Source organism: Rhinolophus sinicus, chromosome 16, assembly GCF_057876585.1.
Source record: "Rhinolophus sinicus isolate RSI-liver-muscle chromosome 16, RSI-T2T, whole genome shotgun sequence".
Lineage (NCBI taxonomy): Eukaryota > Metazoa > Chordata > Mammalia > Chiroptera > Rhinolophidae > Rhinolophus > Rhinolophus sinicus.
The window spans coordinates 173,404,760-173,422,512 of record NC_142516.1 but is presented as its reverse complement, the minus strand read 5'-3'; the positions used below and the strand labels follow the sequence as shown (position 1 = coordinate 173,422,512).

At 34.8% G+C, this 17,753-nt stretch overlaps 1 protein-coding gene across 7 annotated transcripts in view; it reads right to left on the bottom strand.

Annotated features, from left to right (window-relative positions):
* Positions 1-17,753, bottom strand: part of PCDH9 (protocadherin 9) — a 918,924-nt gene that overhangs the window by 326,976 nt on the left and 574,195 nt on the right. For 4 of the 7 annotated variants that reach the window (XM_088792969.1, XM_074329353.2, XM_019712375.3 and 1 more), the window contains one exon: positions 271-472. In XM_088792969.1, the coding sequence (XP_088649095.1) occupies positions 271-472 (202 nt within the window). The remainder of the gene's footprint in view (positions 1-270; positions 473-17,753) is intronic. The other 3 variants (XM_074329354.2, XM_019712377.3, XM_019712378.3) reach the window with 1 other exon arrangement.

The window sequence follows — 17,753 nt, the reverse complement described above, 5'->3', positions numbered from 1 at the left end:
ATGGTTACTACTGACCAGCGTCTTGCAATCATAATAAGAGTAATAGGGTTGGTCCAGCCACAATACTGGCTACTGATAGGCTAACACCAGTAAAAAACACCAATCTATATCAAGCACGTCGGACTTGTTATATTTCAAATAATACAATAAAACCAGGAAAAAAGAATGTTCATTTACTAGCTTCCTAGAATTCTTGTGTATATCTCAAGCACTCGAAAGACAACCAGAAAAACCAGAAGAGCTCCAAGAAAAGTTCAGAAGAGGACTCACCAGAGTTGGGGTCCGAGTTGCCGTCTGCCTCGGTCCTCTTGTCCGGAGAGGCCTGGTCATAGAATTCGTCCTGTGTCTGAACCAGAGGAAGAGGGTGTGAGATCAGGGTTCCACTACCCACCGGCTCGTGGTCTCCTAGACCACTGTCACTGCAGCTTTCCTGGGAGCCATCGGGGAGGTGAAACGTAACACGGCGCTGCGACTACAAAGAAGACCACAGGACATGCCAATTAACACTCCTCCCCAATAACACAGGCTCAGTGGAACACAAATCAAAACAACTTTTAACAAACAATACAATGTAAAAGAAAAAAATAAATAAAACTTAGAACCAGATTAGGAACACACATTTAGTATTTGCCATTTGCTATGTCATACCCAACTTGCAAAATACAAGAAAGAATTTCAATCTCATGTCATTCAAGAACAAAAAAAAATAATGGTAAGCCATTGAAAATTGCAACAAGTAAGGCAGAGAAGACTATCTATGCTAGTTGTCCAAGTTATAGAAAAATTTTAAATAAGCAGAAGGTGCAAATGTGCAGACATACATAACGTGAATTTCCATTTCTTTCGAATGAACAGATGTTGTGCTTATGAAGTCACTATTGCCCACTGGCTCAGATATTACTACCAGTCATTGGATGTAGAACATCCCAACTGAAAGGTGTTTGGCTTGTATTTGCCAAATGTCGATATCAGAAGTGACCTAAAATATGGGTACTTCAATAAGTTTTAGTGTTTAATAAACTAAAATTGCACATTTAAGCACACATTGCTGCTTATTTCTCTTGGTAAATATAATTTCAGCTGATGTAATCCACGAGATATGAGAATATTTACAGCTGAGTAGGATGGAGATTTATGACTTACAGAATTATATGAGTGTAGTAAATTCATGCTATTTGTCTGAGTGCATCTAATTTTCATTCTGCTTTAACAGCCAAAAGACCTCTCAATATATGTCACATGTGACCATTTTAATTAGATTTAAGTTTTAATAAAAGTATGAATACATAAATAAAATCTATCATCTATACATATAATGTATAATACAATCATTTTATAATACAAGAGACAATTTATAGGTTGTATCCATTTCAAAGAAAAACAAATGCAGTTAGAGACAAAACGCAGTTATAGGTAGATATACTGCTACTCTATAAATGCATTTTTATAGACTGACAATAGAAAATAGCCTATTTCCTATGAGTCACTGGTTCAAATCCAGCTCAGTCATAATAGAGAAGAGCTGATACCACTTTATTGCTGTTCAATGACCTGTGTAAAATGATTTGATAGTTCAGTACATTTTTAATGAACTGATGCCAACATCACATAAACTATAATCATAAATGGTACTAATTGAGTCTATTGCAGCATGTTTCACCTTCATGCACAACTATCTGAATGCTATCATTCCCTTCTCAGTAGGTTTTGAAATGCACTTATGTGTGAGCTGTACAGTAAGCCAAACTTTAATATTAATATCTGAAATATATTTATCTTCACATAGAAAGGACATTCTACCAATTTTATTTTTTACAGTGTTTGGTCTCTCATGTGAATTTAGCTTTTTATGGAAAACCAATGATACAAGAATTTTCCCTTTCTGTTTCAGTAAGCCCTTAATACATTGGTATAATGTCATGACATACACAGCGTTACGGACGATGACCAGGCTGTTCATTATACATGACTGTGAAATTAAGCTTTTAAAATAATTGGCCCACTAAAATTCCATAGTTTTAGTGATTAAAATACCTTTTGTGTCATCTCTGCAGGATGACCTTAGTTATAGCTCAAATAAGTAAAGTCAAACATAAGAGAAAGAGAATATAATGGATGATTATGCAATCTTTATAAAGAATTTCGGGAAGCCTCATAAACCATTAAAAAATACATGTTCCATAGATACACAAAAAAAATTGAAAATTGACATATGTGATTTTCTTCTAAATATAATTAATATTTTTTTAACTACAGTATATTTGTTCCTCCTGAAAAATGTCCAAATCTGCAACACCAGTTATAACTGAATCTGGCAGTTCTCACTATGTGGTCATTTGAAATAATATTTATTGAGCACCTACTAAGTGCCTAGTACTGTGATTACCCTGAGAATAAAAAGTAAAATCTGTTTTTCAAATTTGTTTTAGATATACATTAACAGATTCCATCTCATATATACTATACTATGATATTTCTTTACCACTTTATGAATAAGAAAATACATAAATCTAGCATGATTTATTTGCAGTGAGACACTGTGAATTAGAACGATACAATGTTTAAACTACTGTGGCTTATGGAGATATTTCCTAATTAATTTGACTCAAATATGTTTAGTTCTTAATTGGCAAAATTGTGCACAATTTATCAGGTGGGAGGTGGGAGTGGTGATACATATGGACTAAGAATTCGAACATACATATAATGGTACTAAGAAAACTGATCGAGCAAAACAATCTTTAATTTATCATAATTATTGATGCAAGTAGAAGGATGTCTGAAATATCAACGTAGATGTATGGAGATGATTTGAATAAATTAAAATGCTGAAGAACGAGGATTCATGAAGCGTTAAGAAACAGGAGTTGTGAATGTCACCAGGGACTCAACAGTTGTGAATGTCACCAGGGACTCTGGTTTTGTTGAATAGCACCAGGTGAGGAGGGAGAACCAGATCTCCTGGCTGGGAACCCTTGCTCTACAGAGACTGGCCTGGGACAAGGTATTTTATCTCTTTGAACAAGTCCCCACCTTTGCCCGAGGGGTATTGTAAGGCTAAGGCTCAAATCAAACAAGTGTCCTTGGTATATAATACTTTACGCATAGTAGGTACTCAAGAAAAGCTAGCTATAATTCTTGAAATTTATAGCTGCATAGTATAGTATCTTTGAACCTCTGGGTCTATCAGTGTTTAGCTAGTTTTAAAGATGTGAACCCTTCACCCCAGAGGAAAATGATCTTTCAGAGGGAGCTGCCTTGAACCCCAGAATCTTAGCATGTCTCACTCTGTGCCTACAGACCATCTCATCTCAGAGCCTCCAAAGGGGAAGCTGATCTGGGGCAAGAGTGAGGGATGAAGATCAACATTCTAGAACACATGGTTTCTCCTCAGAATGTGAAGGATTTCCCATTACCCTTTCAAGAAAACTGCAAGTGTTTGTATATGAACAGAGAAAGAGGAGAAGTTTTTACTTTGCCTTTGGGTTATCTCCAGGGAAAAAGGCACAATTTGGGTTACAAATATAGTCAAACCCTGCCTGACTGAATTGGAACAACACATGTTATCATGAGACTATTTCAGACTTTCCAGATCTCGGCACTTAGATTTTGTTTTTCTAAATCTATTTCTTACCCATTTGAATTTATTTCATGGATATACTGTTATTATTATTATTATTATTATTATTATTAATTTATTATCATTGGCTATGTCTGGTTAATGGTTTGAATGTCACATTTCTTTATCTGGTTATCACTGACACGTTAGCTCCAGGCCTATAGCTGCCCTGAAAAAGATTAAGATGGGAACAAGTAACTAATAAGGTTGTTTCATCTTATATTTTCTCAGGGCTGCTGATATGAATTCTGATTAAGCAAAGCTTTCATCAGGGATTCTGTGCCCTACACAAGCCTGAAGGACCATGCATACAAATACAGGTGTGTTTAGGATCCTGCAAGTCAAAAGGTGGCACACTGGCTTGATGCAAGAAACATCACCAAGCATCTTTACAATGTTTTTCACCACCCCCAGCCCACCCTACAGGTTAGTAGAAAGGAAAGAGGGAAAATTCAAGATGCCTCAGGAAGATACACGTGACCCTGCATTGGGCACTGTTCTTCAAGAGTCCCTGGAAGAATGAGTCACCTAAGATATCTTAATCATTGCTTGCATGTTTCCCTTGTGTGTTTCTTACTGGTGTAGAATATTATTCACCAATGAATGACTCACATCCAAGCTTACAATCCCAGTTCCATTAATCTGAAAGAATTCTCATGTGCAAAGATTTGGAGGTAAAGTTCATTGTGTCTTTGAATAAAATAGCAAAATGTAGAAAAGAGTGAAATGTTTAGGGGATGAGTAATAAAGTATGTAATATTCTACAATTGAATAATTCACAATACTTAAAATTATGTTAATTGATATAGAAAACATGTATAATCAATTCATAAGCATACAGATGAGATTAAAATTGTTCTTAGTTGAATTACATTTTTGTGACTGTGCTTTCATATTTGAATATACATAAACTAATATCTGTCTATGCATACACTGAATATTTAAAGTGGTATTGTTGGTTCATGAAATTAGGTATTTTAAATTTTTATTATTATTTTGGCTGCACTAAAATTTTCATGCACTGCCTTTGTAATAACAGAACCTTCTAATATTTAAGTATTTTTTCTTTGTCACTTGTAACAAATTAGAACTTAGTCCAAGAGAATGGAAATATTCCATAGACAGTAAGTGAGCATTCTCTTGAGCTAAGGAATGCCAAATACCTCACTGTCCTTTCTCTGCTATTCTAGCTTCCATTATCTTTACCTAACTTTTTAACCACTGCCATTAGAAACCCTTGCCTTCTCCTCAAATGACAAAATAACTACATGAGTGTGGCACTAAGCCAATTATTACAAGACAAATAAATTTACCAGTCAATGACTGCCATTTAAAATAATTATTATCTGGAACATTATAAATTGATAGTATAGAAGTAGAAAAATAGTGCTCTAGAATCGTTTAAATGTGGTTTTAGTTGTAGAGGACTCTTGAAATACCTTTTCAAGGAAATATTCCTAATTCTGAGTTAGTTCCTTTGACCATGTTAAAAAGTAATATATCATCTGACTATATATCTAATCACTAAATAGTACATACACAGAGACACACACATAGATATAGGTCAGAATTTACTTATGATGAAGTACAAGAAAAATCATACCAAAGTTACATATGTGAACTTTTTGTTGTTTTATCTCCAATTGAATCCAGTGAAGCTATTCTTCTCTTTTCTTTTTTGTTGTTGAAATAATACTTCCATCCATATCTCTTTTCAAGTTAGCAAAGGAAATTATCCCAAAGAGGATTTAAAAAAGGCTAGAGACTGAAAACTGAATTAAAAAAAAAATATTTCTTATAATATTAATTAGAAACATTTCCATCTGTCTTAGGCAAACACATTTTAATTGAGATAAAAAACAAACAAACAAACAAATAAACAAACAAAAAAAACAGTTATGAGTGTTAGGTCTCTGAATGATAGAGACCTTGACCTAATGTTAGGTCTCTGAATGTTAGGTCTCAGAGACCTTGACTTACAGGCAGAGCCATGTCTGCAAGAAAACAACAAAATGTCTGTTGGCCTGCACCTGCACATAGAGCCAAACTTGCGATAACAGAAAACGCCCCCAAACAGCTACTGGCTTACAGGTAGTTAATATTTTCTGTTCAAAAAAACGGTACCCTGTCAGCTCCGCCCCTATGTAACCCTCTTCCCCCCCACCTCTTCCGGGGCTGCCAGTCTTCTTTAGACATGCAGCCCAGGCTGTAGCTGTCTTTGCTCAGCCTGACAGACTTTCTCTTAATAAAATAGACTTTCTTAAACTTTCCTAAATTGCCTGATGGTGCACCTTCCTTTAGCGGCCGACCTATCAATGAGTACAGTCTTAGGTTGCAAGCTATGCAGAGGAATTTTTAAATGATAAAAAAAGAAAAACATATTTTTAGCTAAAACCACTAATTCAATTAAATAGTAAGTTTCTCAATAGCTTCTTGCCATCTAAAATTAATGGACACAACACAACTTAATAAAACCAGAACTGAGCAAAACTTATAGTGTTTTAGAAGGTAAGGTAAATGTGACCCCACAGGAAATCTATAGTTATAAATTTGCTAGTACCCAATACTTGCAGGATCAACTGAATGGAAACTAATGTTAATACATTCATGTTCTTTTCCATTCATGTTTGAGAGAGGAGTACCAAAGTGGTAAATGAAGAAAAGATTCTGGATTAATGATTTAGGAAACATATTAGTAATTATGAGTAAAAGGGGTCCATTATCAATAATAAGGAATTGTTTTGAAGGACAAACTAATAAGGGACTTTTTGACTGGTGATCAATGAAATATTTTGAGTATAGAATTATTTTGTAATGAGTCATTTTTTTTTTGTAACTGATAAACTGAGTTATTCTGCTTTCCTGTTTATTTAAATTACATATGTTTAAAATGATTCTACTATTGTAAAAAAAATATTTATTATTTATTTACTTAATTAGTTAGTTATTTACACTGGAAATTATTTAGGGGTTTTCTATTTTATTTTTTTCCATGACATGTTTTTAGGTGAAATAATGTGAAGTGACTTGTCTCTATGGGTTGCAGTGGGAAACAAAACCCACATTTTCTGATTTTCAACATAAAGTGCTACTCATCATTCACATATTCATTCACTTAATAATTACTGAACACACACTATATGCTAGACACCTTTCTAGCTGCCAAGAATAAAATGGTGCATAAGACAAGAGCTATATCCCACAACTTCCTGAAGGAGCATTAAACTACTCCATCAACTCTGAGGATGCTTTTGGAAAGCAGTTGTGTCACCTTTTCATAATGTGACTCCCTTCTAATTCTTGCAAACTCTGCAGACATGGGCAAGGTCAGTTCATGAACGGGAGACATTCACTGTATTAAACAATAACCTAGGGAGATAAAAGAAGGACGAGGAGTGCGTTCTGAGTTTATGCAAAAGAATCTCCAGGCCTGTTGCCATCCTTAGATGGAAATGCATCCACGATTTGTGAAAATAAAAAAATAAAAATAAAAAGGAAAGAAGAGTAACTGGGACTGTAGAGTAGGCTATTCTTGACTCCAATACAGAATCACTGTTAACTTCGCATAACTCTGAGCAACTTGTTTTTCATCTAGATAGTAAAAAAAAAAAAATGTTAACACCTCAAATAAGAACAGATGAAATAAAAACCATCAAGTTTTTCTTATATTTTATGAGCTTATAATGAATATTTACGGAATGCATTTAATCTACCCAGAACGGAACTAGGAAATCTAAAGGGGTTGCAGAAGAAATGAAGTGTCATTGCCCGTTCTCCAAACGTGCTATTCAAGGGAAAAGATTCTGTTGCCTCAGCAAGAAGCTTTCGGTGGTTTAAAAGTAGCAAAACGAAACATGGTAACAGTCCACTAGCTGTCAGTCTTTCTTTCTTTCCTGTTTCCATGTTTACATGTTAGAATATTTAGAGACAAATGAGGAAGCTCAGGTTGTGTTTGAGAAACATGTGTAATAACTTCACTGATCACAGGTGATGAGTGTAAAGCTATCAACTGTAAAATGATTTTATTTTTTGATTCCTAGTGTTATCTCCATAGATAGATAGATGATAGATAGATAGATAGATAGATAGATAGATAGATAGATAGATAGATAGATAGATAGATAGATAGACAGACAGACAGACATACAGACACGGTGTTAACTGGCCATATAAAGTTGAGTAGCATTTTCAAGGGAAAAGGGAGTATTTGTTTACAGCATACTTAACTGCTCTATTAACCAGTTAGCTATTTGCTCCTAAGCAACTCCTCATTTTAGGACAGAGCTGTCAGCTTTTGTTCCAACTTCACCACTCATACCCATGATCAGTTTAGGGACCTTCTTTCAATATGTGTGGGAAAGGCACATTTGCTTAAACTTAACCTGTTTAGTTTGTAAATATCTTATTGTGAAAAGACTTCCTTAAAGTAGGAACTACTTTTTTGTGCTTTATAAATGCACTGAATAAATGCATTGAATACCTCTTCAGAGTGCCTATGGCTATATGCCTTATGTTAACAACATAGGGTGAAATTTAATTTAATTTTATTTTTATTTCCTTTTGATCTCAGTAGGATCTGAGAGAAAGATAGCAATTCTCTTCATGTGTAAAAACAATTCATAGCTTTAAGAAACTTGAGGGAGATGTACATCCTTTGTCCTCTTTTTGGGTGTAGCCCTGGTGCTTGAATTGACATCCTGGAAACAGACATAAAAGAGGAATCTCTTGCCTACATCATGTTCCCCTGAGGGACAGCGATGAAAGGGAAAAGGTTTTGAATCAACTTTTCTCTTGGTGTGGTGGCATCACCCCATCCTTAAGGTTCCACTGGGTCCAAGGCAAGCAGAGAGGATTAAGAATTGTCAGCATTGTTGCCTGTTTTGCTTCTAATATTCTTATTTCGTTCCTGCTATCAGAAACACCCTCAACCTATTTCTCACAGGGAAATGCTGCTCAGTAGGAATGCAGCACTTTATCTGAGCATACAAAATGTAAAATGACTACATTAAACAGGGGCAGCTGCTCCTGACTCTGCAAGCAGGATTTCTGCATCTATAAATTCTACCTACAGAAATAGGGAAGACATGACTCAGCAAGAGTCCTTTCCAATTTAGTTTTCTAGTATAAACAAATCCATGTGACAAAGTACAGTACCCTTATCATATTTACAAAATGGGCCTATATGATAGTTGCAGTGATGCAATTAGAAATTACACCAAATTATCATTTTATTAAGTATATAGAACCCATTGACATAGCATGTGGTCTTTTATTAAAAAGTTAATCTTTCATTGGATAATGAAAAATGACCAGGGGAAAAAATGTGTCAGATCAATCAGTAGGGGTAATAGAAATAGAGTCTAATTTAGCGTCTAGGATTCAAGAATCCATCTCAGCTTTAGCAGTATTAACAAAAGAGGTGATGGACCTCTCTCTAGCATTCCCCTTTGTTAATAATTCTCAATACCAAATAAGTCTTGTAAAATTAAAATAGGACATAGTTTCTTTAAGTACATATATCTTCCTTACCCTCTGGGGTGGGGGTGGGAGATGAGGGTAAGGGGGATCAAATATATGGTGATGGAAGGAAAACTGACTCTGGGTGGTGAACACACAATAGGATTTATAGATGATGTAATACAGAATTGTACACCTGAAATCTATGTAATTTTACTAACAATTGTCACCCCAATAAATTTAAAAAAAAAAGAAAAAAAAAGTACATATATCTTTTAGTAGGTAGCCTCAATTTTTTAAAGTTCAAACATTCACACACACATACACATAACACACACACACACACACACACACACACACTTTAAAATTCCCTTGCGTATAGGTACAAGATCATAATGACCTAGTAAGAATGAAAAGTAGTAATTCAAGGCTTTCCCAAACAGATCATGCTATTCCAAGTTACAAAATGAAACACAAATAGAGGGTTTCAAGGAGCCATTTGTAAAAATCCTCCAAAAAATATTCTTATTGCACAATATGATTTTTTGGAAGTCCTCATGAAGGATTGTTAATTTGCACCTAAAATGTAGTATAAGCTGTTTCAGTTGATCTTGTGCCACACATTGCAGTTTGATTTTATTTATTTAATTTTTTTTTGGTAGCATAAAGAACAAAGTTAAATTTTATTTTTAGAAGCAGTGAAGGAGTAGGAAGATCTTAGAACTAGTACTAGAATGTGTAATAGATATTTATCATTGGCATCCCATGGATTACAATTAAATCTGAGCCACTCAAAATGTCTTCTTCAGCAAAAATAAGGAAAATGGCAATGGGGTCAATATTCTTTGAGGAAGAGCCACTTCCTAGGCTATCATTCATGTGATTTGTATATGGAGACAGTCACCTAACTATTAATTAGCACGGGAGCCACCAAAGGAGTCATGTTAAAGAACTAGATCTTCATGAGCTGGTTAGTGGGGACTAATTTGCATGAAGAAGATGGATGGTGGGACACAGTTTACAAAACACAGGTAAAGATCCAAGCTACACTTAGAAGATACGGAAATGTGTGTGTCCAGGCACAGAACATGATAGTGATATTATTGACCAAGACTTGAATTTTCTCTTCTAGGTTTCCTATAAACAAAACACATGCTGAGAAACACTTTTCCAGGATGGGGATCAGGGAAGCAGTGTGGGTAGGGAAGTGGCTGCATTGGGCCATAGAGAGCACGCACAAAAAAGAAACCGGTATCCCTGGAATTTCATCTGAAATCTTGGACTCATTGGTGAATGATCTGACAAGTGATAGATTGGTGAAAAGATATATGGATAAGAATCTAGCCTCTAAAACACGATTAACTATCAAACTAAAAAAATAAAAAAGTTACTAAGAACTTCACTTATGCTTTGTAACTGTACTAAGAAAAACACTTGCATTGTGAAAGACTAGGATTTTCTACCTTTGTCTTCTTTTAGTTCCCAAAGAACCTTGATGGAAATATTGTTGGCAGTTGAAAAATTTTGATTAGAAATATGTAATATTCAAGTCATATTTCTTTTTTTCAGAGTAAGAAGAAAATAAGGATACTTTTAGAAATATAAACACAATATATACATAAATTTGTATATGTGTATTTATATTTATCTATCATATAAAACTTGTGCACAAACTCTAATACAGACAGACTGCACGTCGTCAAAAGTGAAATTTTCCTATTCTTAGACAAGGAAATTGTCAGACATCTGAGATCGGTGTTTTATTTAATAATGTTGAAAATGAACTCCAAACTTTATTAATTGAATCTGAGAAAACCTGAATTCATCTAGCTAAATTCTGATACCACAAGTTAGATTCCCAACAGTCTCTTCACGGTAATATTTAGTGCCATTTCATACATAGCCTTACCTGGTGACCAAAAATTATTTGTTTAACAATGATAGATACCTCACTGGTTATAAAATCTATCATATAAAATTGTGATTATGAGAAAAATGTTTTTTTGTTTTTTTTTAAATAAACTGAAATTGTATGAAACATCTGCTTAATTATTTCAAGGATTAGGTACTTAAAAATAAAGAGTATAACAGTGATACCACTATATTTTAAGATATTGGAGTTTGTGGTTTTGAATTGTTTTGAGAGCCTGCATGACATTATATGGTTCAGTCTCAAGGTGCCAATCTGATCATAATCTTTGCCTTTTTATGATCTGATTTTACCTTTTCAGTCAACTAAAAGCCATCCTTAGTGCTGAATAATAGAATTTTAAAAGGAGAGATTACAAAGTAATATGGCACATTTTCTTCAGTGCCTTAAAAATTACCTTTGAGGACCATTAAAAAAAGGAGATCCAAAATATTTTGAGAAATGGCAATAGTAAGCGTAGGATAAAAAGAGGGCAACTTTGAAGGACAGCTGTCAATTAAGTGCACGATTTCTATTCCTTAAATAAAGATCACTCCTGACTTTATTCTCAGCTTATAGGCAAGGATGTTCTTTTTGGATCATAAATTTAGAAAGAATAGGGAAGGCAGTATGGTACTAGAGAATGAGATGAATGGTGATGGACTTCATAAGGCGTATTGAATTACAGAAATCTGAGATAAAGCTTACAAAACAAGTTTGCTACATATGTATTGAGCAGTAAGCAGTAACATTTGGATATGGAAATCATATGAAAATATTTTTGAAAGTATCAATAAGCATTCTTCCGTAGAGTGTAAAACACTCATGTCCTGATAAGTTGGCAGGAAAATATTTTAAGCCTCTAGTGCTTTGAAAAATGTAATGTGTAACTACCTACTGTACTCTGCTAGCATCAGAAGCCTTATAATGTTCTTAAGAAAATAGATAAGCTACCCAGTTGGAATAAACATGAGTAGGATTTTATATCTCTTTTCTCCTGGGGAGTGTGGCCTGTGTTCTGAACAAAGTTGCTAGACTTCATTAAAAAAATAAAAGTAGACAGGTAGATAGATAGATAGATAGATAGATAGATAGATAGATAGATAGATAGACAGATAGCTCCTCCTATTATTGCAGATGTTCATGTGACCTTGAGCCTGCTATCTGAAACAAAACTCACTCCTACATCTCAGTTATACTCACTGCTTGCCCTGTGACTCTTAGTCTTTCCTTTGAAAACATTACCAAGTCACCGATCTCAGTTATTTATGTGCTGGTGATAATTTGTTTTCCCTGAATACAAATATAAAATTCAAACATATATCAAGAACTTCTGATGACAAAAGATTCTGTCGATTTAGGTAGCATCTGTATAATAATGAGCCGTACTTAGAAAATCGTAATTACTTTCAAAGAGGCCAAACTCCCAAATACCAAGTTCCAAATGTAGACATGGTAATCCAGAAAGTAAAGACCACAAAATCTCAGCAATATTTTTTGGAAGGTAAGCAAGGGAACACTTGTAAGTCCACCTGATTCTAAGATCCTATGCATGTGCCCAGAAATTCCTTCTAATTTTTATCTTAGGCAAAGAGAGAGAGATTGTTGCAGAATGAAACATTTACAAAATTGTCCCTACTGGAGGAAAAGTACTATATGCTACAGGTTGGCCTGCACATTAAAATTTAAGAACAATAAACAGCCTGCAATTTTGGGGGGAAATTATATATATATATATATATATATATATATATATATATATATATATATATATATATATATCCTAAGGTTTATATTTAGGATCTTGAAAGTCAGGAATATTTTATCCTATGTACATAATATTTAAAATGATGGACAGATTGCAAATCTGGAATGAATTATTTTCAATTAAATTAGGGTTGTGAGCAATTGTTTAATCATGTATAGTTAAATAAAATGGGAGAAAAGTACAATTAAATATTTGAAAGAAACTTTTCTTTATCTAGGATATATAAAAAGAGATTAGAACAAAAAGCAGTGATACTAATGTAAACTATGGGTTTTAGTTAATAATAATGCATTGATATTATTCAGTAATTATAACAGGTGTACTAAACTATGCAAGATATAGGAGAAACTGTTTAAGAAGAGAATATATGTAGGAAATTTGTGCTTTGTGCAAAATTTTTTGTAAACCTAAAACTGCTCTAAAAATAAAGTCTATTTTAAAAATGCAAGAATTTAACGGGGAGAGGAGGTAGACAAAGACTTTTATAGTCAAAGTGAAAGGTATTTCAGGCCATTTCCATGGAATTTAAAAAGATAGCACTGTTCTGCAATATGTTGAATTTTAATTCTATAGAGTGTGTGTGTGTGTGTGTGTGTGTGTGTGTGTGTGTGATATAAATATTCATGCATCATCATTCTTATATTTAGCTCTGACTGGTCCTTTTAAATCATAAATAAATGTGCTATATTTATATAAGTGTATGCATTTCAAAAAATATTTCTATATGCCCAAATTTGTGATTGCTGTCTATAGCTGTCCTTTGGTCCTTTCTAAAAATGTTTAAGCAGTATAAACTTTTAAAGGCTCTCCATTAAATAAACATTTTAATTTGTAGTTTACAAAGATACAAACTAATTTTAACACTTCTAGGGACATAGTTCAGAGAGTTAATTCCATGAAGAAGAAATAAAATGTTCCTCGTATCAGAAAATAATTCTGATCTAGTCCACGTCGTAGCTTGAGAGATGGAAGAAGATATAGATAATGGTACTGTGGGGATTAAGGAATTGCCTTTCCTGGACTAGATCATAGAGCTCACTGTCGTATCTTAGGTTTCATAGTCTGACAGAGCACACAGAGGATGCCATTCAGTTCTCCTATTTGATCACTACATTTTCATAGATATGAAAATCTAGGAGATTTTCATTAAAACTGCAGTTTGGGTGATAACTGATCAAACATGGCAGCTAACCAATTTTAGTTCCTGAGAAACTGCTGGAAAACAGTTCTTTCAGGGCAAGGGCACAATCATTTGACTCCCACATGGATATAATCTCTCCTAATGTCCGCGGCGCAACACTGTTACAACAGAAAGTACCATCAGAGTGGTTTTGGTGTAAGAAAAAAATGAAAATTAACAACTGGAGATTTAAATCTATTTTAGCAACATATGTTAAACATCTTCCAATTTATTCTGTTCACTAAATTTATTACTGGGCTTCAAAATGCATGCAAGAGATGCACATATTAACAAAATAGAGTCAAAAGGAAAGGATATAAATTGGGAATCTTCATAAGACAGACACTCCTGAAACTATACCATTAGAAGATTTGTAAATGTGTAGAATACATGCTAAGAGAATGGCTTAAGGTTTAAGAGATTCCCTAGAGCTCCTTACTCAGTTATTCAACAAAACTGTTAATTGCCTACTTCCTAAATGGTAGTCAAACACTGAGGAGACACTGTCAATCAAGAACGGCACAGACGAAAACCATGTGACTTCACTGACATATGGGATATAAAACTGAAGGCAGCAAAGGAGCAAGACAAACAAAGAAAAACAAAAACTCATAGACACAGATAACAGTTCAGTGGTTATCAAAGGGTAAGCGGGGAGGGAGGATGGTAGGTGAGGGTAAAGGGAGTCAAACATATGGTGATGAAAGGAGAACTGACTCAGAGTGGTGAACACATAACGCGATATATAGATGATATATTATAGAATTGTACACTTGAAACCTATGTAGTGTTGTTGACCATTGTCACACTAATAAATTTTAATAATAAAAATGAAACCCTTAGAAAAAAAAAAAAAGAATGGCACAGTCTCTCCACTCATAAGGCATGCAATCTAGTAAGTAAAGTAGACTGGAACAAGTCATTACAAACGTGTTAGATACAATGAAGGAAAAAATTCAGGGTGCAACAAAGTATATAACAGAGGGATCCCACTCACCCAGGGAAGTCTTCCAGGATGGGATACTGACAGCTCACAGGTGGCTAGCTGGCAGACATGGGGACCCCCTAGATTACCATTCCGTGCAAAAAATTTGAAATAATAACGTGGGGACAGAGCCCCAGAAAGCAGTTTCCAGGCTCTCGCCTCACATAGACAGGTGTTGGCTCAGGTAGTAAATGACCATCAACTGTGATTGGATGGCCATCAGCTGTGGCTAGTTGGCCGTCAGCTGTAACCAGTGAGCCATTGGCCACTAATATAATTGCTGTGGCTACGCTAGCAGAAAAATGGGGGTCTAGTAAGAGGATGGTGGCTGAGCCTGCAAGCAGTGGAGTGAGGGTTGCGAACAGTGTTGCACCTGGTTCCTGTGTCTCCAACCCAGCCGCCAGCGAGAATATAGTGATATGACTCTCCTATCTATGACTCCGTGGGTGTTCCTTTTTGGCCTCACCGTGTCCTGCGGTCTTACGTGGGGAGTGGGAGCATAGACCCTGCAGGCCACCCCGCATGACAAATAAGTCTCCAGAAGCAGCCCTGGTACTTTTTTTTTTTCCTTTCTTTTGTGAAACAAATTCTGTATTTCCTAAATAAAGCTAACATTAAAAAGTCTAACTGCTATTGAAGTGCACTGCCCAATGCTTTTGAGGATATCTTGATTTTGACTGTTTCTACTTAAATGAATTAATATAAACATGGATATAGTGATTTTTATCTTTTCAGGATCTGATTATTAGGTCCTAATCATGCTGGATACTTCATGATGGTTTTTTGATATAACCTACATTGTTTAGTCAAGGTTGTTTTTAGAAAACTTGTATTTTCAGTTTATTATCTGAAATGATGATCAAAACCATACATGAAGAAAATTAGGACCAAACTGAACTAGAAGTAGAAATTCCTCAAAATCAGGAACCATATCATATTTGACTTGCTATATCTAGCCCCTAGTATATAACCCTTAGGAACTGAGAGACACTAAAAACATGCATTCAGTGAAAATATATAACAACCTATATAATCACAAAGGTTTATTTTCCTTAATTGGTAGGGTCAAAATATAAGAAGTTAACTTGCCCGAGTTTAAACTTAAAAAGAAAATACTTATCTGTTCAGAAAATAATACTGAAAATTTACCTGAATTGACAGATGATGGGGGCGGGGGGCGGGGGGAGATAGCAGATGAGCTCTGCATTTAAAAAAAAGAAAAGTGTATATAAAACCAATTGAAATGGATTCTACAGAAATGTTGATTGTCTCAATGGATTTTTCCACCATTTTAGTTCTGAAGGCCATTCAGTAAGTTATATCCCTGCTTACAATTTCTTCCTCTCTGGGAACTACAGGACACTCTGCCATGTACAACCCTTGTATTGTAAGAGAAAATACAGAAGCACAACCTTAATTTCAATAATCAAAACCATCAGTTAAGGCAAATAAGTAATCCCTGACAAGCAATGAAATTCAGTTTCCCGATCATAGGTGTCATGCAGGGTCTCTGGTCCTGCTCCCCGCACAAGAACGCTGGATAAGGTGAGGCCATAAAGGAATACCAACGGAGCCATGGATAGGGGAGTCATACCATTATATTCTCGCTGGCGACTGGGTTGGAGACACAGGAAGCAGGAGCCGCAAAATGCACAATTCGCCATCTACTTCTCTGCCAACCAACCAACCTTGCTGTCTGCAATCCGTACTTGCTAGTTCAGCCACAGAAGTTATATCAGTGGCCAATGGATAACTAGTTATAGCTGATGGCCAACTAGTCACAGCTGATGGCCATCTACTATCCAAGCCAGCACCTTTCCACTTGAGGCCGAGAGCCTGGAAACTGCTCTCTGGGGCTCTGTTCCCACAATAGGTTTAAACAAAACAATAGCTGTACTGAATAAGAATTAGAAAAGCAGTATGTACCTTCAGGTTTTTCTTCATTTTCACATACAGAAAACATTTAAAATGTTAGGAATTTAAAAAAATAAAATTTGAAATCTTAATGAGTTTTTTCAATGCTATGAAATGCTGGAATAAGGTAAAGTTGGCTAGAATATTTTTTTACACAATCTTCTTAATGGGCCTTTTCTTTACATAATAAAGTCAGTCCTTTCAAAATATTTAGTTTAAAATATTTAGTTTTAAAAATTATAACACATTTGAAAATATAATCCACTCTGACCATAAAATGATTGATCAAAGGAATATGTATTTATGATAAAAATTAATTAAGGTAACTAATGCTCAGAAACAATATAAACATCCTTAAATAATTACATTAAAGTTATTTATTGCATAAACCTCTTCTTTGGGTGATAATTTGTTGCAATGTCAATTTGTAGATATATTTTGTCACAAAAGGAATGATGACTTTTGCTGGAAATCAAAAGCTATCCTAAAATGTATTTACTTGTAATAGTGTTTAATTTCATATTGCAATGATTAATCAGAGGGAATTACTTTATTTTCTGCTGTTTTGACTAGAAGAAATGATCTCTTCTGTTTTTATCCTATTATAAGGATCATTACAAAAATGGGAAACAATTAACACTGGGTTTAATGCCTGAATGCTATAGAGCTGAAGTAATTGCACTCAAGGTCTGCTAACTTTTTAATCAGGCATTTGGTTGCAAGCTGCTCGCAATTGATTCTGAGAGAACTAAGACTATCTAAGGAGGAAAGCAGGTGTGCCAGAAAAGCAGGCATGTTGGCAAAACAACTGAAAAATTTTAAAAGGAAAAGAAAAAAAGAAGCAAAACCAAAGGAAAACGCTTGTCAGCAGGCCATTTACTTGGCTCGGCTGGTTACTGAACAGAGCCAGTCTGTGTGCAC